Source organism: Balaenoptera physalus, assembly GCF_965194825.1.
Source record: "Balaenoptera physalus genome assembly, chromosome: 7".
Lineage (NCBI taxonomy): Eukaryota > Metazoa > Chordata > Mammalia > Artiodactyla > Balaenopteridae > Balaenoptera > Balaenoptera physalus.
In genome coordinates this window covers 17297700-17318299 of record NC_138886.1, presented here as the reverse complement: position 1 = coordinate 17318299, position 20600 = coordinate 17297700, and the positions used below count along the sequence as shown (strand labels likewise).

General features: G+C 42.7%; 1 protein-coding gene across 2 annotated transcripts in view; it reads right to left on the bottom strand.

Annotated features, from left to right (window-relative positions):
• ASTN2 (astrotactin 2) overlaps positions 1-20600 on the bottom strand; it is an 897588-nt gene that overhangs the window by 605491 nt on the left and 271497 nt on the right. For both annotated transcript variants that reach the window (XM_082470412.1, XM_082470411.1), the window contains exon 4: positions 18459-18611. In XM_082470412.1, the coding sequence (XP_082326538.1) occupies positions 18459-18611 (153 nt within the window). The remainder of the gene's footprint in view (positions 1-18458; positions 18612-20600) is intronic.

The window sequence follows — 20600 nt, the reverse complement described above, 5'->3', positions numbered from 1 at the left end:
GTGAGCTGTGGCAAGTGAACTTTATCTTATGAACCTCAATTTTCCCATCTGTAAAATGGGAGCCATGATAACAACAACTTTCAACCTTACAGAGATACTGTGAAGATTTCATTAGATACATTGAAAAAATAGGCGTGGTGTTTGGCACATAGTAAGCCCTTGGTAAATGAGGATACAATGTCAACAGGTGATGCTAGTGTTTTGTAAACTGTAAAGTGCTGGCCAAATGTAAGAGATTACATTCTACTGACATCTAGCCTTTATTCTTCAATTCAAATTTTCATCTTTGGGGACTCAGAGAGGTAACAACATTAGGAGGAGAGCAAAGAAAAGATACTTTGTAATGGGGTCAGTAGCTCCCCCCTCCCCAACCTTCTCTACCCCATCTCTCCTCAGCCCTGTTCTCCAAGGTCAGCTTGTTTAAATGCAGACTTGAACTTCCCTGGAAATCAGTTTCATGTTCTTCTTACCCACAGTGCCACATGAGGGTAAGTGGTCATATTCCTGTGTCCACAGTATGCCTCCCTGTGCTTTTGTAGGCTGATGTAGCCACAACAGTTAGCACAATGCCTCGCACATAACATTTGCACAAACAACATTTGTTGAAAATGAATTAAATTTATATAAATTAAGGAGACAGGATTTGGGATCCAGTTCTGTCTCTGGGTCAGTGTGGCCTTCGGTAAGCTACACCTCTCACCTAAACCTCAGTTTCTCACTTGTCAGAAAGGAGATTTCTCAGGCCTCTTCCAGCTTAAGGTTACAGCTATAGTGTAGTGAACAGAGATCTGAACTGGGAGTCAGTAAAGCAGGGCTGGGGGTTCAGATCTGCCACTAACTCATGGTAGAGAAGTCATTTCCCCTCTTTGTGCCTCAGTTTTCTCACCTGTACTACGGGATGATTTGTAAGTACCCAGCTCCCATTCTACAGTCCTGAATTTTTAGAATATTTTATTGTAGGTCTATTTGGAGTTCAAGGTCAAGGCCTTTAAGGAGTATTCGATGTGATGAAAAAACAGTGTGTTTCCTCTTATCCTGAAGTGGCCACATTTCAGTGGTGGCCTCTCGAAGCTTACTGGATGAAATCTCCCATAATAATGCAAAGTAATAATGATCACTAATATTGCATGTAATCATTAAAGTAAGTAGCATATTACTCTCAATTCAGATGTTATCTTTTATTATTATTATTTTTTAGTTTTATTGATCTTTGCAATTGTTTTCTTTGTTTCTATTTCATTTATTTCTGCTCTGATCTTTATGATTCCTTTCCTTCTGCTAACTTTGGGTTTTGTTTGTTCTTCTTTCTCTAGTTCCTTTAGGTGTAAGGTTAGATTGGTTATTTCAGATTTTTCTTGTTTCTTGAGGTAGGCTATAAAGTTTATAGGTAGGCTATAAACATCCCTCTTAGAACTGCTTTTGCTGCATCCCATAGGTTTTGGGTAGTCGTGTTTTCATTGTCATTTGTCTGTAGGTATTTTTTGATTTCCTCTTTGATTTCTTCAGTGATCTCGTTTATTTAGTAACGTATTGTTTAGCCTCCATGTGTTTATGTTTTTTACGTTTTTGTCCCCGTAACTGATGTCTAATCTCATAGCACTGGGGTCAGAAAAGATGCTTGATATGATTTCAATTTTCTTAAATTTACTGAGGCTTGATTTGTGACCCAAGATGTGATCTATCCTGGAGAATGTTCCGTGCGCACTTGAGAAGAAAGTGTAATCTGCTGTCTTTGGATGGAGTGTCCTATAAATGTCAATTAAATCTATCTGGTCTGTTGTGTCATTTAAAGTTTGTGTTTCCTAATTAATTTTCTGTTTGGATGAGCTGTCTGTTGGTGTTAGTGAGGTGTTAAAGTCCCCCACTATTATTGTGTTACTGTTGATTTCCTCTTTTATAGCTGTTAGCAGTTGCCTTATGTATTGAGGTGCTCCCATGTTGGGTGCATATATATTTATAATTGTTATATCTTCTTCTTGGATTGATCCCTTGATCATTATGTAGTGTCCTTCCTTGTCTCTTGTAACATTCTTTATTTTAAAGTCTATTTTATCTGATATGAGTATTGCTACACCAGCTTTCTTTTGATTTCCATTTGCATGGAATATCTTTTTTCCATCCTCTCACTTTCAGTCTGTATGTGTCCCTAAGTCTGAAGTGGGTCTCTTGTAGACAGCATATATATGGGTCTTGTTTTTGTATCCATTCATCAAGCCTGTGTCTTTTGGTTGGAGCATTTAATCCATTCATGCTTAAGGTAATTATTGATATGTATGTTCCTATGACCATTTTCTTAATTGTTTTGGGTTTGTTTTCATAGGTCCTTTTCTTCTCTAGTGTTTCCCACTTAGAGAAGTTCCTTTAGCATTTGTTGTAGAGCTGGTTTGGTGGTGCTGAATTCTCTTACTTTTGCTTGTCTGTAAAGCTTTTGATTTCTCCATCAAATCTGAATGAGATCCTTGCCGGGTAGAGTAATCTTGGTTGTAGGTTCTTCCCTTTCATCACTTTAAGTATCTCATGACACTCCCTTCTGACTTGTAGAGTTTCTGCTGAGAAATCAGCTGTTAACCTTATGGGAGTTCCCTTGTATGTTATTTGTCATTTCTCCCTTGCTGCTTTCAATAATTTTTGCCAATTTGATTAGTATGTGTCTTGGCATGTTTCTCCTTGGGTTTATGCTGTATGGGACTGTCTGCGCTTCCTGGACTTGGGTGGCTATTTCCTTTCCCATGTTAGGGAAGTTTTCGACTCTAATCTCTTCAAATATTTTCTCTGGTCCTTTCTCTCTCTCTTCTCCTTCTGGGACCCCTATAATGTGAATGTTGTTGCGTTTAATGTTGTCCCAGAGGTCTCTTAGGCTGTCTTCATTTCTTTTCATTCTTTTTTCTTTATTCTGTTCCACAGCAGTCAACTCCACCATTCTGTCTTCCAGGTCACTTATCCGTTCTTCTGCCTCAGTTATTCTGCTATTGATTCCTTCTAGTGTATTTTTCATTTCAGTTATTGTGTTGTTCATCTCTGTTTGTTTGTTCTTTAGTTCTTCTAGATCTTTGTTAAACATTTCTTGCATCTTCTCGATCTTTGCCTCCATTCTTTTTCCAAGGTCCGGGATCATCTTCACTGTCATTATTCTGAATTCTTTTTCTGGAAGGTTTCCTATCTCCACTTCATTTAGTTGTTTTTCTGGGGTTTTATCTTGTTCCTTTGTCCGGTACATAGCTCTCTGCCTTTTCATCTTGTCTACCTTTCTGTGAATGTGGTTTTTGTTCCATAGGCTGTAGGATTGTAGTTCTTCTTGCTTCTGCTGTCTCCAGATGTTATCTTTTAGCTAAGAGTCTGCTGATGCTTTAGCAAGACAAATGAAGGCAAAGAGGGACTGCTATTTGAGCAGGTGTGTGACTATGGGCCAGTGCCTCAACCTCCCTGAGCCTCCGTCTCCTCATCTGTGAATGCTTCTCTGCTCACATCACATGGTTGTTGTAAAGATCACCTAAGATAATGGATGTGAAAATGTGCTGTAAACTCTTAAGCTCTCTGCAAACACAAGGCATTGCCATTATGGGAACAAAAAGCAAATAGCACATGAATATTTCACAAGCATGGACTGGGACAGATTATTTGTAAAGTATTCCCATCTTATGGGGTTTTATAAGTACACACACCCTCTCCTTATTATGAACTTTCTAATAATCTCTTTCCAAATCTTATCTTCAAACTCCCTTTGTCTCTCCCATCATTTCATCTAATGTCTCCTTACTTTCATAGCTATTTATTACTGAACTCTGGGTCCCATTTGGGGAGGTGGTTAGAAAAATACACATATATATATATTTAGTAGAGAGACAAACAAAATGAAGCCAGGACACCTCAATTCTAAACTAAGATATTAAAAATTATACATCTTCTTTGTAGGTCTGTCAGAGCTGTTCATATTAGCAGTACTTAGTCTAAAATTAAGTTTCATAACCCATCCCCATATGTAGCATCACATCCATTCACAATGTGGCATTAATGTGAGGGCGGGAAGAAATGAAACAGGCTCAGGTGCAATTTTTTTCTTTTTTTTTTTTCTTAAAAAAAAAGTAGAAGAGTTTTACAAAGCTCTTTGGAGTCTCTCTTGGCTAAAAAGGAAATCCTTTTGCCATTAAGCAAAGCAAGCTTGCTAGCTGCAAGATCATGATGAGGGTAAGCATTAATTAAGTCTAACTGTGAGAGAATAATTATGTACACATAGCCGTCAGGGCAAGTTGTCACTACCCAGTAACAAAGTTGGATACAAACTCCATCAGCAGAACTGTTAGGCGGCTGTTAAAAGGATATAAATGTGTCCCAAAAGGATAATTTCATTTGGGGGTGGGGGAATTGGATTGCAAAGGATTAATGAGGCGAGGGGTTTGTGTTTTCAACTGGATGTAAAATGCAAACTGAGTAAGTTGTGATATCATCATTTAACCTTAATGTTTAACTGCACTTGGATTTCTAACACGTGGTAAGGACAGTTAGACCTTGTACATCAAACCAACATTTTCCATCCTGAAATGAGATAAAAGGCTAGATTTTTTAAGTTGCACTGTGCAAAAGTTTACAACAAAATCATGAAATCTAATTGACACAGATGACATATTCTTAATAATAATCAGGCAAGAAAATGAATGCAAATCCCACTAGGGTGATTAGGGGATTCAAAAGGGTCTGTTTTTGTGGCTGACTTTATTTCTGCCAAATTTCAGTCTAACCTCTGAGGCCTGTGTATGTGCAGAGACTCCACACAGGTGATGTGAAAGCAGGTTTGGAGGCAGGCACTGAAAAGAGAGAGAGCTACAATGTGGGAGAAAGGACATCAGCGCTGGAAGCAGACAGATCTAAGCTGACATCCTTGACTCCATCACCGACTTGACCACATGAGCTTGGGCAACATACTTCATGTCTCTGAACATCGATTTCTTTTGCAAAATAAGGGTTAAAGAAAGGTGGTTACAAGAATACATTTGAAAGCACCTGGAACAGTGACTGGCACAAGGCAGGTGGCCAATTATTGCTACTGTTTCCTACCACATATACGTCCTAAAGTAGGAAATAGAATAAAAGCAAACTACACCCTCAGGATCTGCTCCTCTGGACTTGGCTGGGGGATCTGCTCTTCCTCATCTTGGCTGGGGAAGTCACAGGCAGGGATGATGGTTTCTAGCCAAGGCAAGGAAGAAGAAGCCTGGCTGGTTTTACCTTAGGCTTGGTGGACAACTATAACGGCCAACACCAAGGTCATTTCCTCCAGTGCACTTACAACAGTCTGTAATCATTGTACCTGTATGCTTTCTTGCTTGATCGATAACCTGTCTGTTTCCTCCTACATACCTTGACCCCCACAGGGGTAGGGACCTCGTATACCCAGTTTTCTGCTGAAGTCTCAGGACTCTGCATGGTGTCTCATACTTGGCAGGCACTCAGTTGAAAGAATGATGACAGTAAGTTTGGAGGCCCTGGGCAGGATAATAGCAGGAGGGGCTAGAATCCAAGAAATGGGAATCAGCAGCAGGATCGCTAGGGAGCAGTTAGGAAGAGTCTCATCCTATGGCAGGAATGATGATGCCATAGTGATGATCTGACTTCTCTGGCTGTGTTGGGACCAAAGAAGCCGATCTACATCAGAATGAGGCCAGAGATAAGTCAGGCGGAGAAAGACAAGTAGTGTATGATATCACTTATATGTGAAACCTAAAAAAAGACAACACACCAGTGACTATAACAAAAAAGAAACAGACTCACAGATATAGAGAACAAACTAGTCGTTACCAGTGGGGACAGGGATGGGGGGGAGGGGCAAGATAGGGGTAGGGATATAAGAGGTACAAACTATTACGTATAAAATAAATAAGATATTATTTATAATATTAATTACCAGTGTAATTATCTAGTCTTAAGTTCTCAAGACCTTGCAGAGTTACTGCTATGCAGTCCTGCTTAAAAGGGAAATGACTTCAAGACCTTTTCCCGTCTTGGAATCTATAAAGGTTACTGCTAATGTCACATGATTCCATGAAGGGAATCACACTGACCCTTCTTCAGGCAACTCCTTGGGCAAGGTAACCAGACTGACACAGATATAGGAGGTCAGACACTACAGTTATTTCCTTCAAACCTTCACAACTAGATCATATAGAGGTAATCTAGAGAAAGTCCTTCTGGTTCCAGAAGCTATCCTGACAAAATGGACTATTTCTCTGGCCTGAGGAAAAATATGAGGAATATGGATTGAAACAAAATACTACTGCTTTGTTTTGACAGCGACTATTTTTCTGGAAGGGTTCTCCTTCAACCACAACCTCCCCTATACCCTATTCCCCTGCAAAAAGCAAAACCAAAACAAAATCAGTACACATAGATTGCTACTCCCTGCCTCTTTCAGAGGCATAAAAATGAATTCACATTTAGTCATAAATGTTGCAAAGAGTTATCATTGAAAATAAAATGAAATGTCAGGAAATTGGGCCAAAGCCAGAACATTCGGGTCATAAGATGTCAAGACCATTAACAGAATTTCTCAGTTCTTGAGAAAAATCTTTAAACTCTAATTCTTAGGGACAGAATTTTATATATGCCCATTTTATTGTATTTTTAATAGTACAGTTCAATTTGTCCATATTATTAGTAGCATTTTGCTTACTTGATCTAATAGGAAGATTTCTATAAAAAAATCTCCCACTTCGATTAGGTATCCATCTACTTGTTGTTCTGCTTCAATTTTTTCTTTATATGTTTTGAAGTTGTGTTGTTTGCATATGTAAGTACAGATTTTATTTGTCTCCTGGTGAACCATTCCTTTTATGATTAATTAATGACACTCTTTATTCCTAACGATTTCTTGTTTCTTCTTGTTGTAAATTTTATTTTGTCATATACTTATACTTCTCCCAAAGCTTTCATTTGATTAGTATTTGCCTAGTATATATTTTTCTCTTCCTTCACTGTCAAACTTTTCGTGTCTTTATGTTTTAAGAAGTTCTTTGGTAAACAGCACATAAATAGATTTTGTGTAATATAATCTAGCTCTGAATTTTAATATGCAAATTATAGTTATTACGATTACTCATGCTTTAGGGCTTTTTTCTACCAAGTTATCTTTCATTCCTTCCTTGCTCCTGCTTTCTTTTTATTTTTATCCCATCCCATCCCACTGCCCACCTGGAGTCACCAAGACATCAGCTTCTAAACTCAAAGCTTAGGTTTTTGCATTTCCTCCTCATTCCTTACAACTGAGGAGTTGCCTTTCTTCATTTTTGAGATAAATTTGTGTTTAAAAAAAAAAAGTTATATTTTACCCAACCTGTGTGTGTGTCTATGTGTGTGTGTGTGTGTGTGTGTGTGTGTGTGTGTACGTAACAGGAAGAAGGCCCTTGCTGGCTTTCTTTCCATATAGGAACGGGAGCTTCTGTCATAAAAACACTTTTGTTTTTAAAAGTGTATATGCTAGAATTGGGGCTCTTCTCCAAAAATGTTGAAGCCCGATACATACATCTAGAATAGGAGCTTGATGAAAGAGCCCTGCCTGCACAGCGATATCCCTCTATGCCTGCTCGTCCCCTGAGCACCTATTTGGAGCACAGCTTAAAAACTCCTGCTGGACTTCCCTGGTGGTGCAGTGGTTAAGAATCAGCCTGCCAATGCAGGGGACATGGGTTCAAGCCCTGGGCCGGGAAGATACCACATGCCACGGAGCAACTAAGCCCGTGCGCCACAACTACTAAGCCTGTGCTCTAGAGCCCGTGAGCCACAACTACTGAAGCCCGCATGCCTCAACTACTGAAGCCCGCGCGCCTAGAGTCCATGCTCCACAACAAGAGAAGCCACCACAATGAGAAGCCTACGCACCGCAACAAAGAGTAGCCCCCGCTCGCCGCAACTAGAGAAAGCCTGCATGCAGCAACGAAGACCCAACGCAGCCAAAAATAAAATTAAATTAAAAAAACAAACAAACAAACAACTCCTGCTAATGGCTTGTGAACTCTACCCCATATCCTCACTCTGGTTCACCATGTCTTTCTCAAACATAGGAAAACACAAAGCCTTCTCTTTGTAATCTTCTAAATGATTTACTCATTTGATTGCAGTTGAATTAGAAAAGAGAACAATCTGCCAGCTTCTAACTACGTGTTTTATCCAAATTCCCCAGTAGTCAATCCTTATGTACGTAATATGGCCTACATAATTTTACATGTTCAAATAGCATGAAACGAGGACAATTTTGTGGCATTCCATCTCTGGGTCTGCTAGTTCCTCTCTACGGCAGAGAGAGAGGTCTCCCGCGCCACCATCTTCCACATCTACAAGCAAGCTGGATCAGATGAACTTGAGATTCACTTCCACCTTTGGTGGACTTAGAGAACACAAGGAATTGTTTCCCCTCTGTTGTGTGCCTAGGAGCCTGGGGCAACAGTGGCTCTGGGACATTAAGGATTCGCCTCAAATCACAAATCACACAGCAATTAGATAGTCATGGGGGGGGAGCTGGATCTAGGATTCTCTGAGTCCAAATGTGAGATGCTCCCTTATGCCAGGGATTGTGGGCCAAATGTGGCCCACTGCCTGTTTTTGTATGGCCCAGGAGTTAAGAATGGCTTTTACATCTTTAAGTGGTAAAAACAAATCAAAAGGAGAATATATTAAGACGTGAAAATGATATGAAATTCACATTTTAGTGTCAAATAAATTCCATTCTTCTCAGTAGTAGAACTTTGCTACAAAAAATGGTACTTGATTATTATTATATTTTAAATTTCATCAATAAAAATCTGTAGAAAAGTTTTTCTCATCGTATAGGTGCCTACATACTATCTTGAAGTTTGCCTCTTGGTCAGAAAGGCCTAAAATATTTTCTATCTGGCCCTTTACTGAAGCATTTTACTGACCTTGCAATAGACCATAAGCCCTTGCAAGGATGGAGCCAGGACGCAAATCTACCGCCCTTCCATACACCACAAGCCAGGCTGTATCTAACAATGGCTTGATATCATGAAGTCTTTAGCACCGTTAAAGAGGGACAAAGTAGCAGAGGTTAAAAAAAAAAAAAAAAAAGTATAGTCTTTAGATCAGCTATTACAAGGATTAGAATCAGGGATCTGGTTCTCCCATGACCAGCTGTGCCACATCATAAAGTTTCCTTCATCTATGTGAGTCTCAACTTTTCCATCAGCAAATTAGAAGTAATTATGCTGAGGTTGTGAGGATCAGCTCAGGCTTTAGCATAAAATAGAGGCTTCGTAAAATATGAGTACTTGTAGGTTACAAAAGTCATCCTAATATTTTGCCCCTTCTTCAAGAGATGAACTGTTTCTTTACCCTTTGTGTCTAAGATGGCCTCACAACTTGCTTGTGAGCAAGTGAATGAAGTAGAAAGGATGAAGTGTGTCTTCTGAGCTTAAGCCTCAAAAGGCCTTGCAGCTCTTGTCCTTTCTGCTTTTGGAACCCATGTGAGCCAGCCTTGGAGAGCTGGCTGACCACAGGTACCTGACTGAGATCAGCTGAGTCTGCCCGATCCAGACCAGAACTGCCCAGCTGAGTCCAGGGCCAAATGCTTGACTTGAATTAAGAGCCAAATACGTGGCTTCTGTTTTAAGTCACCAAGTTTCAGGGTGTTTATTATGCAACAACTCTGACATGGTACTGTACCATTCTGATGAAAGAAATAGCCTAGAGTTATATCCCCAGGCCCCGCCAAGACCTGGTCCAGAGCCTTCTCTTAAGGTTGCCTGCAGTTGCCTCTCCACCCAGCCAGACCAGACAGAATTGACTGAGGGCCCCGTGACATATTTCAGACAGACAAGGAAAACCGCCTGGAGGAGACATGCACTTTTAGGAATGCGAACTTCTCTGAAAGACACATCAGGGAAGATTTATGGAGGCAGCTATGTGCTCTGACTATAAATCAGCTCTCCCGGGCCTCAGTCCAACCTGACTTGGGATCACTGGGCTGTGGTAGTACTGGCCCTGGCAGCACCTCCTGGAAGGGGCATGTGGTCCAGAAAAGGAAAGCCAGAGCTCCAGGGGAAAGGCTCCCTGTTCAAATCTGCATGTTATTCCCTGTCTTTGAAGGTGCCAAGGCTATGATTCCAGGATGCTGCTAATCTATAGTGTGCTTTAAAAAAGGATTTCAATAAGTATTCTAGCACATTCTCACAAGAGCCTTGAGGAACAAGAATAGCAGATATCACCACATCTCCAGGTGCTGTGGATGGAATCCCGAGAAAATTAATTAATTTCTCTAAGGACCCACTGCACTTAAGAGCTGGGGCTCAAATCAGGGTTTTCTGACTCCAAATACTGGACTTTTCTCTCGACAACAACGCTTGCCAATCAGATTTACAGTCAAAGACCATTTGAGGTGGAGGAGACCTGCGGAAATTATCTAGCCCATCACCTTTGCTTTCCAAATGAACAACAACAAAGATTTATTACGTACTTATTAGGTTTAGTGTGGCCTGCTGAGCCCTTTACATACATTAAGTCTAATCCTCCCAGCCTCCCTATGAGGTGGCCGAGTGTAGGATTTACAAATTAGGTAATGACAATTTAGCACAAGTTATTTCCAAAAGTTGAGGGAGTCAGAGGCAGAACTGCGCTGTCGATCCTCATCTATCTGATTCCAGAACCTGAGCTCGTTTCCACAGAGCCACACAGCTTCTTAGATGGGGGCAATGATGCCTGGAGAGTGGGAAGTCGTGTCCAAGATCACACAGCCCGTGTGATTAACCTAGTCTAGTAATCCATCAAGCATTAACTGAGTGTCTGCTATTTGTCAGGACTAGTCTAGCCAATGGAAGCACAGGCATGACCTGTACATAGTCACTGTGTTTCAGGAGATTAATTAAGGGAGAAGAGAACTGGCCTTAAATTACTCTCATAAAAGGTAATAAGTGACAAATATCTTAAGAAAGATAGAGAAGAGGTTATCGAAGTTTGGAGGAAGTATGCATGACTTTCATGTGGGAAAAATTTGGAAAGACTTCCCGAAGAAAGTAGCTTTAAGGTTTTGTTTGGAAGGAAGAGTAGGGTTTGGGGCATGTGGCGATGGAGAGAGGGAGGAAAATCAAGCAGGAGAAATGTCACAGAGGTAGAGAGGCAAGGGGTTATTTCATCATAGATTTAGGGCTAGACTCTAGGTAGCTGGGGTCTATCCAGTCTTCTTTCCGTCCCTGTAACTATCTCATGGTTTCAAGTTGAATGCCATTTTGATTATGCAGTTTCAAAACTACCTTTGGCAAAAGGGGGAGTGAGCTCCACCCAAAACTCCTTTGTAGGAAGGGGATGCTATTAAGGTGGCACAGGGAACAAAGATGGAAACCAAAGAAATAAAGACGTATCTGGTTGGCTGTCGTTTTAACCGTTAAGCGCAGCAACAATCCAATAAGGCAAATAATTTAAAGCCCTTAATATTTATGAATATTTTTCTCCAGCTAAGTGAATAATCCATAGCTACTTACTGGTAAAGAGTACACACACACACCACGTAAACCTGCATTCTAAAGGACAGTGTCCCCCAGTAAAAGAGCACATCAAGGCTTATCTATCAGGGAGGATAAAGAAGCCAGAATGTGCCTCTCTTCCCAGCGTGGGGACACAGCTGGGGATTGTGGGAGTGATATCCAGAGCCTGGCTCTGATGGAGATTCTGATTTTTGCCCACTTCACCAGCACTCGCTTAGTTCACAGTTTTCCCCAGATATTCCCATAATGCCCTGCACAGTGTCACTCACATGTTACCTTTGCATATTTCTTTCTTCTACTAGCAATACCTTCCCAATCTCCCTCCTCAGTTGATACCACTGCATTCTTCAAGGGCTACTTCCACAGTGAAGCCTTCTTTAATTATTCTCCCAGCTTTGTAAACACCCTAGGCCAGCTCACACCACCTTCCTATGCATTCCTTGTGGTGCAAATGTCTAATCACCTACTTCATTCACTAAATGATGAAGTGCTGGTTGGCAGGGATCTGGGTGGCACATCCTACATTTGTACGACTTAGCGAAAAAAGCTGGGTGAGCGCCTTTCAAATGCACAGAACACTGGACAGTGGCACAACCACTGGGTTTGCTGCTCCTCAGGTCATAGAACTGGCTCTCTGGGGCCAGAGGGAGCTTGTAGGGGGAAGTCCTGACTCTTTGTTAGCTAAGAAAGAGAGATACCTCACTTTCCAGAACCTTGTAGCTCCTGATCACCCTCACAGAATCACTGATGATACAGGAACACCTACCAATGCAAGAGAACTACAACCTCTTCCTTCCAGTATCTAGACTAGGCTGATACAATTTCACAGCTCAAAGATCTTAGCCAGGCTAGCTAAGACAAAAACTATAGTCATCTGGGAACTGAAATATAGGCTCTGTCTAGGCTCTGAATTCACAATTCCACAGTCCATTAGCTGGGTACACTTGGGCAAGTCACTTAACCTACCTAAGCTTGAATTTCTTGTTTTGTAGAATGGGGATAATTATAGTCCTTACCTTATGGGATGTGGGGAGCTTTTAAATGAGATAATATATGATGAGTATAGTACTGAGAACACACTAAATGCTCAGTAAGTGCTAGTTGCACCACATCTTCTTAACCCTTTGTATCCCATGAAGCTCCCAACTATCTTCTTTTATTCATCCAGGCATTCATGCATCCATCCACCTATTCGTATATTCTCCCATTCAGCCAATTGCTATTCTATGCCAGTTCTATGTTAGGCATTTGGTCTGCAGAGAGACATAAATCACTGTCCTTTCCATCATGGGACTGTCAGAGATGATGAGGGAAGCAGATGTGTCCTGTAATGCGGGCTGTGATAGAAAGCAGCACGGGGGCTACAAGTGCCCAAAGGAGCAGCTCACTCAGCCTGGATTAGGGCTGAGGGTGGGCTGGGGGGTGGGGTCTTCATAGAGAAAATCTTGAGACCAGAATTTGAAACATGAGTAGCAATTTGCTGCCTAGAGAAGAGAGGGAGGGGCTTTCAGGTAAAGGATGATCATTACATAGATTTGGAAACCAAGTCATTTTGGGGGAAGAGGAAAACGGACAGTGTGCTGGAGGCTGCAGAATACAGTGGCTTGGGGGGATTCAGAGGTAGGCTGGAGTCCAGGGTAGGAAGGAGCCTTGTGTAGCCGGCTCTGGCAACTTTCTAATCCTATTAAACAGTGTGCCCTAAATCCTACAGACTCTTCCTTCTAAAACTGGGTAAGTGTATCCTTAATGGGACATTGAAAAATAGAATGATGTTGACATTATCACTGTCATGAGAGTGATACTGACAAATGTAAAAGTAATAATAAAACATTAGCCATAAGAGTAGTAAATAATAAAATAATAGAACACATGTTCAGTGTGCACCTTTTGCCTGGCTGTGCTCAGTGCTTTACAGGCATTATCTCACTGGATCCTATGGAAACCTATTGAAGATGGTACCTTACTATCCTAGTATAATCAGCGAAAGTATGATTCTTCTTCTCGGGACATCGACATTACCTAAAGACTTGAGAAAATGTTAAATAATTTAACTGACAAATAATATCATCTAAACTAAAATAAATATGCATATATTACAAAATAGAATGGCATGGATTTTTTTTTTAGACAGAATCTGGAATTCGGGGCTTATGTTGATGTTTTATGAGCACAGCTGCAGACTGTTTGGGGGTGTGTGTTGATTTTCATCTGCCTCCAGGAAGACTTCACTGCAAAAGCCTCAAAAGCCCCCAGTGCAAGTGACAGAATATCAGGAAAATGTTCTAGGCAGGAGAGTGACATGGTCTGATTTAGTGTGTTTTCAAAAGATCACTTCACCCGCCGGGGTGGAAGATGGATTTGGGGAAGAAGAGGCTGTCACAGGAATCTGGATGAGGAATGATGAAACCTTAACCAAGTCAGAGGCAACGGCCCGGGGAGGAGGGGATGGATTTGTGAGCCGCTGGAGGCCAGATTAGCGGGACCCTGATGACAGTGATTGAGGGTCAACCATGAGCCAGACACTGAGGGTCAACCATGAGCCAGGCACTGGACTAAGCATTTTGCAGGTTATTATCTCACACCCTACATGTGATTTCAGCATTATTAGCACTATTTTACAGATAGGAAAACTGAGGCTACAAACAGCTTCTTTGCTTATTAAAGATCAGTCAGTTAGCCAGTGGTGGAATTCAATTTCAAATATGAAGTCCCGCTTTTTAAAGACCACTACCTAGACTGCATGAAACTCAGCAGCCTTTCCTCACATCCATAGAAACCTTCCTCTGCTTTATTTGAGAGCCAACACCTCCTCTTCACTACCTGTGGACCTGACTACCCAACAGCTGCCTCATAAAACGCTGTCACAGACAAGAGGACAGCACGGGGCCCTCCACCACTTTCCTCTGTCTGCCTGAAGACAGTTCACGTCAGCATCTGCCAGGTCCCTAACCACAAAACCACATTGGAGCTGATTTCAAGCACGTGCTCAGTTTCATGACACCGGTTCTCTGCTACCGTTCCATCTGCTGGGACCCGCTGAGCACCATGGGCCGGGCGCAGAGCCCAGTGAAGCAGAGAGAGGCCAGGTGTTCCCACTGTGGGCCAGAAGGCCCACGGCCACTTCAGCGGCAGGGGGAAGAGACAGTGAAAAGACTGGGGATTTTGACCATGATATCTGGGATTTCTGATGGTCAGTGGAAGCCAGTGGAGCACTTCCAAAACTGTGTTTCTATGGATGCTTCTGTGTTGCCAGATGTTCACACATGTTCCAAGGGGAAAAAGAGGGTCTGTGGTCAAGGTGGTTTTACAGATGATGGACTAAACAAATCTGCCCAGCTCTCTGCACTGCAGGACTTCCCAGGGTCTTTCACAGATTAAGATGTATTTGGGAATTTCCAAGAGAAAGAGGGAGTGTGCGGAATTTCCAAAACAGTTATTGACCATGGATTTCTTCTGTCCAAGAAAATCTTGAGGACATGTGGTAGAAAGTGTGTGCGTTGGGAAGTTTAGGACTGGCACGTACTAGCCTTTCTCTCTCTTGCAAAAACCTTATCCAATAGTGGCAGCAAAACCGTGAACACAACGTTATTAAGCCATTTTGAAAACTGCTTTGACAGCAACCACTTGAGCACGTTTCATGTGCTATCCATCAATGAGTCTATCTCTAGGGGAAACAGGATCCCCTGGAGATCCGTACTGGGAGGTTTGATTTTTATCCTGGATCCTTCTTCTACCATCAATTTGAAAGTTATAAAACGAAGCCACTTTTCCACAGTCTTTGAGGTTAATGCACTCATTTATTCAACAAATATTTATTAAGCGCTTTCTATGTATTAGGTTTATGAATATGAAGCTTACCTTTTAGAGAGGAAAACAGTAAACAAGCAAACAAATAAAAGTGATTTTAGACCCTAATATTAGGGAAGGAGTGAAAAATGGTTATGTAACAGATAGTAGCAGGTTGGGGATGGAAAGGAGTAAAAGTCTGGGTACCCCCGTTTGGGTAGTCATGGACAACGGTTCTGAGGAGCTGACATTTGAGTTAGGAGCTGAAAGGTGAGAAGGGGCCAGCCAGGAGAGAATCTGGGGGACAAAAAGAGACATGGCAAGGAGAAGTACAGCACGTTCTCAGACCCTACACTGGGGCTCCATTCGCTGTGTTCCTGGAACATGATGAAAGTCATTGCGCCTGGAGCACAAGGAAATGCCAAGTGAGCGAAGAAGGCAGGGACAGATTCAGATGGAACAGAAGCTACAGGCCATGGCAAAGACTTTGGACTGTGTTCTAAAGATAACAGGAAACCACTGAAGAATTTTAAGCTGAACAGTGACCTTATCTTGTTTATATTTCTAAAAAGGTTACTCTGGCTTGCTTTGGGGAGAATCTCAAGGAGGGTATAGTCAGAAGCAGGAGATAAAAGGTGGCAGTGGTCATAATGGTGACAAAGAAAGGGAGGACAAAATGAATTTCTTCCTGTATCAGTTCTCTTAGTTCCCACCTAACTTATAAATTAAAATAACTTGATATTCAATTAGAGTCTGTCAAACAATAGATTTCATGAATTATCTAATTCTGCAATTCAAGAGGGGAAAACAGACTCCAAAGTGAAGGTCAAGTTTTATGCAAAAAAAAGGTTCTACATGACATTGTTTATAATGGGCAAATAATTAGAAACAGCCCAAATGCCTTACAGCAGTGGCCACGTTAAGACAGTTATGGTACATAAAAGAGATTGTTTTTGGAAGAATTCATTGACATAAAAATGTTTAGGATATGACACTAGGGAAAAAAATTCAGATTGATAGTGAAGAGGAGGGAGGTTATGGACTTGGAGTCAAGTGTATTTACGGGGGCCGTATTTCTAGAGAGGATATGGGAAGGAGATTCTTGGTGAATATTGGAGCAATAAAGATGGCTAGTTAAAGCTGAGAGAAATTACAAGTGATCCTGAATGCCCAAGCCATGACAAATATAAGATAGCATTTATTCAGTTCCTAATACACATTAGCTCAGCACTCCAAGGTAGTCTATATCCATCATTTCATCAGATCCTTACAGCAATCCTCTGATGTAGGGATTGGCATCCCCATTCTACACAAGAGGAAACTGAGGCTCAGAGACATCCAGTGACTCTTCCAAAGCTAAGCAAGTTGCAACTGACAGGGCTGGATTAGCACTCAGACATTGCTGACCTCAAAACAACTTTTCTTTATCATTATACAATGGTTCAACCTGGGGTTTACCACGAGTTCCAAAAAGGAACTCCATCATCAAATTCTGCCTCGATTTATGATCTCACCTAAATGTGTAGATCTTGGTTTTTCACCGGATACAGGAATTCACAGGATTAAGACCTAGACATTATCTCAGCAAATAACAAGTGTCTACTATGTGTGCAGACATTGATTTAGACCCAGAAATTCAAAGATGATTCAAATAAGATATTTCCCGCCTTCAAAGAACACTGTCTAGCTAAGGAGAGAGACAGACAAAAGCAAATGATATTACACAAAAGTGAAGTCAGTGCTTAACACATGGATAAAGATGTGGGAGAATTCACACATGGGAGAATTCAGGGTGAACTGTGATGGTGACAGTCAGTGATGTGTTTGCCAATATACATCACGCACGTTAAGCTTGGAAAGAAAGGTAGGGCTTCACCAGGATAGAACTTAATGGTTGATTAAAAAAGTCTGGGACTCAGACTGCTTAGTTCTTTCTGGCTCTGATAATTGCTAGGATGTTCCTTCGGGCAGGTGGCTGCAGCTTTCTGTGCCTCAGTGATATCATCTGTAAAATGGGCATCATCACCATACCTGTTTCATAGGGTTGCTGAGGATCAAATGAGATAAGATACATACAGCATTTAGCCTGCTGCCTGGAGTACGTGTCAATAAATGCCAACGACTATTCATAGGGGCTAGGTAGGGGTTTTCACGCAGAGAAACTGGCCTGGAAAGAAACGTGGAAGTGGGGACACATGGATTTAGAAGAGTCAGCAGAGAGACTGGAGCTCTTTGGGGGCCTCAAATGCCATTTCATAAGCACGAACACTTCTGAAGACCCTGGACAACCACTGAACTTACAGGAGAAGGGAAATGACATAATCAAAATCAAGTTACAGGAACTAGAGAAGTAAAAGTCAAGAGGAAGAGTGACTGGCTGGAGACCACTGAGTGCACGGAAGGATAAAGACGACATTGGGAAATCAGGCAATGGTGAGGGGGTTCGTCCCAGACACAAGGTCACGAGAAGGACAGAGAAGGAGACGACGATGATGATGATGATGATGATGATAATGATGATAATGTTGGGGAGGAGAGACAGGGAGAAGGATGAGGAAAAGGAGGAGGAGGGAAAAATCTACTTTTGATTGCACGCTGGCTGGGCACTGCACTGAGATGTTACAGGAAGCTGGGCAGAGAGGAGTGGCTTGGGGAAGTGGAGGGACTGCCCAAGGTGACAGGGTTAGGTAACAGCAAAACCAAAGTTTGAATCCAGTTCTGTCTAATACACAGGACTCCTGCTTTGACCACTAGATTACTCAGGCTATTAAAGAGTGGGTCCAAACCCTGTTCTGTGATCCCAGTCTGAGGATGTTTTCCATGAGAACATCCTGGCTTCCTCACACTCTCCAAAGTGACACCAGCTACAACTTGAAGAGCATCTGCTATACCCTGGTCCTGTGCTGGGCACTTTCCATAGACTGTTGCTAACCTTTTCAACCTCTCTGGAAGATGGGCATTTCATTCCCGTTCTCAGATGAGGCAGCTGGGGCTCAGAGAGGTTAGCTTTACACCCAGGGACACAGGTCCTCTCGCTGCAAGGCCTCAGCTGAGATGACTTATCAGGGGGACAGTGGCGTGGGCTCTGTGAGCACAGGGAAGCAGGGGGAAGAGGGCATAGCTCTTCCTGGCACCTTAAGGACCTGGGCACAGCGGGCGGACATCCTGGCCAGAGGCTCTGGGAGGACCTACCTCGGGACCTGCTTCTCCTCTTCCGCCTCCCTGCCGAGGCACTGCGAGGCGCTGGCTGCAGCTGACCGATCTCGATGGGCGTGTTCGCACGGAAACTCTCCTTGAACTTCTGCATCAGGGACTCCACTGGCTCCTGCGTCGCCTCAGCTGCCGCTACAGGGTGGGCAACGGGGCTGAGGTTAGGGCTCGGCCCACCCTCAGCCCCTGGAGGACAGGGCCTGGCCCCCCGGAGTGTCTGGAGCTCCCTCCCGGACCCAGTGATGACGCAGAAGCCATAGGGGCCAGTAGAGATGAATCTGCTGGCTTACGCATTTATTTCTTCAACACCGACTGTGTTCTCAAGGGTACTGCCCCAAGCCCTTGAGATATGATGGTGAAAGTTTGACACAATCCATGATTCAAGGAATCCATAGCTTGGTAGGACACATATCCAGGCATTTCCAACACTGTGCAATACTTCCGCGACAGTGGAGTACAGAGTACCAGAGGAGCACCAAGAAGGGTCAGCTCACCCATCCTGGGAGTCAAGGTAGGCTTCCTGGAGGAGGAGGCAATACCTCCACTGAGACCTTAAACAGGAGTAGGAATTAGCAAAGAAGATAGAATCAGGGTGGAGTTGCTGAAAAGATTTGGGATAAGAGAGTGCCCTGGGTGGACGGAGAGGCATGTGCAAAGATCTGAAGCCAGAAAGAACACGGTGCGTGAGTAACTGAAAGGAGTTCAGTGTGGCTGCAGTGGAGCCCGGGAAGAGCAGATGAGGCTGCAGAGGGCAGAGCACCTTGTAAGCCACCTTGCGGAGCTTGGATTTTATCCCAAAGGCAAAAGATGATCATTGAAAGGTTTTCAACAGGAAACTGGCATGTTCCAATTAAGCCCCCGTGATAACAATTACTAACCAGAGTATGGAGAATACACACAGAAGCAAGGACAAAGGTCTGTACAGAGGCTTTTGCAGGAGCCAGCCAGAGGCAATAATGCCTGAACCAGAACAGTGGCAATAAAGGTAGACGGCAGTACATGGGTCAAACAATATTTCAGGAGACAAAACTGCAGTGCAGTGTTACGTAGATCACTTGGTACAAGAGCCCCATTTTACTAAGGGAAATTGAAGTCCCCCCCACCCCAAACAAGGCATACAACTAGCTCCAAGCTAGCAAGCGGTAGAGTCAAGCCTTCTAAATCCTACTCCAACATTCCTTTTGTTTCAATATCCTCCAAGGAGCTGCTGGTAGCCACATTTTCAGAAATTTCAAAATTGAGACTGGTAGAAAGTTATAGAGAATGGAGAGAGTGATGGCAGAAGGGCAGAGGGAAAAAAGGTAGAAGATAAAAGTAAAAAAAAAAAAAAAAAAAGCAGAAAAACTTGAGAAAGAAGGAGAGAGCCAACATAAAAGAAAAGGAGAGGAAATGAGAAAGAAGAAAAGAAGATTGGCTGAATGATCTCAGTGTCTTTGTTCTGAGAAATCTCCAAAGAGAGCCCTGACTTTGAAATCTTCAGACTCAACCCTGCCTCCACCTATGTCTCAAGAGGCTGGGAAAGTTCTTCAGTTTAAGCTACTTGCTGTCTGATGACAAGGTATGGGATGTGTTAAAGATTCCTGTTTCTTTGATGAGCTTTTCCCAGAGTGGACAAAGAAGGCTTCTGAACATCCCAACACCAATTTTAAGGAGATCCTGTTTTCCCAGGAAAGTTTATCAGCTTAGACACACATGTGTCTGCAGGGTAGGTCATACCCAGAGGGCTGGTTTGGGTATTGGGCTCTGCGAGAAGCCTCATCTCTAGGGACATAGAGGGGCATCTGTGTTTGCTAAGGAAAAGATAATTGACAATACAAATGACCCTGTAGTAGTGTAACGTACCTGCCTCTCTTGCTATCTGTCTCCCCAGGTATCTCAGTTAGGTCTACTTAAAGGTAAGCCAAGAAGAAAATCCCAAACATGGGCCCCCTACTCCAAGCCTAGGATACAGAACCCTCCAGCAAGAGGCTACAGTCTAATTCTGAGAAGCACTGTCATGCCCAATCCAGATGCTTTAAACCCAGAGAGGAGAGCAATTTGCACAAAATTGTAAGAGTTGGGCTAAACTGTGGTCAAAAGTCCAGAGCAAGCCACTGTCTGGAATCCTCCAAGGGAGGGACCCAC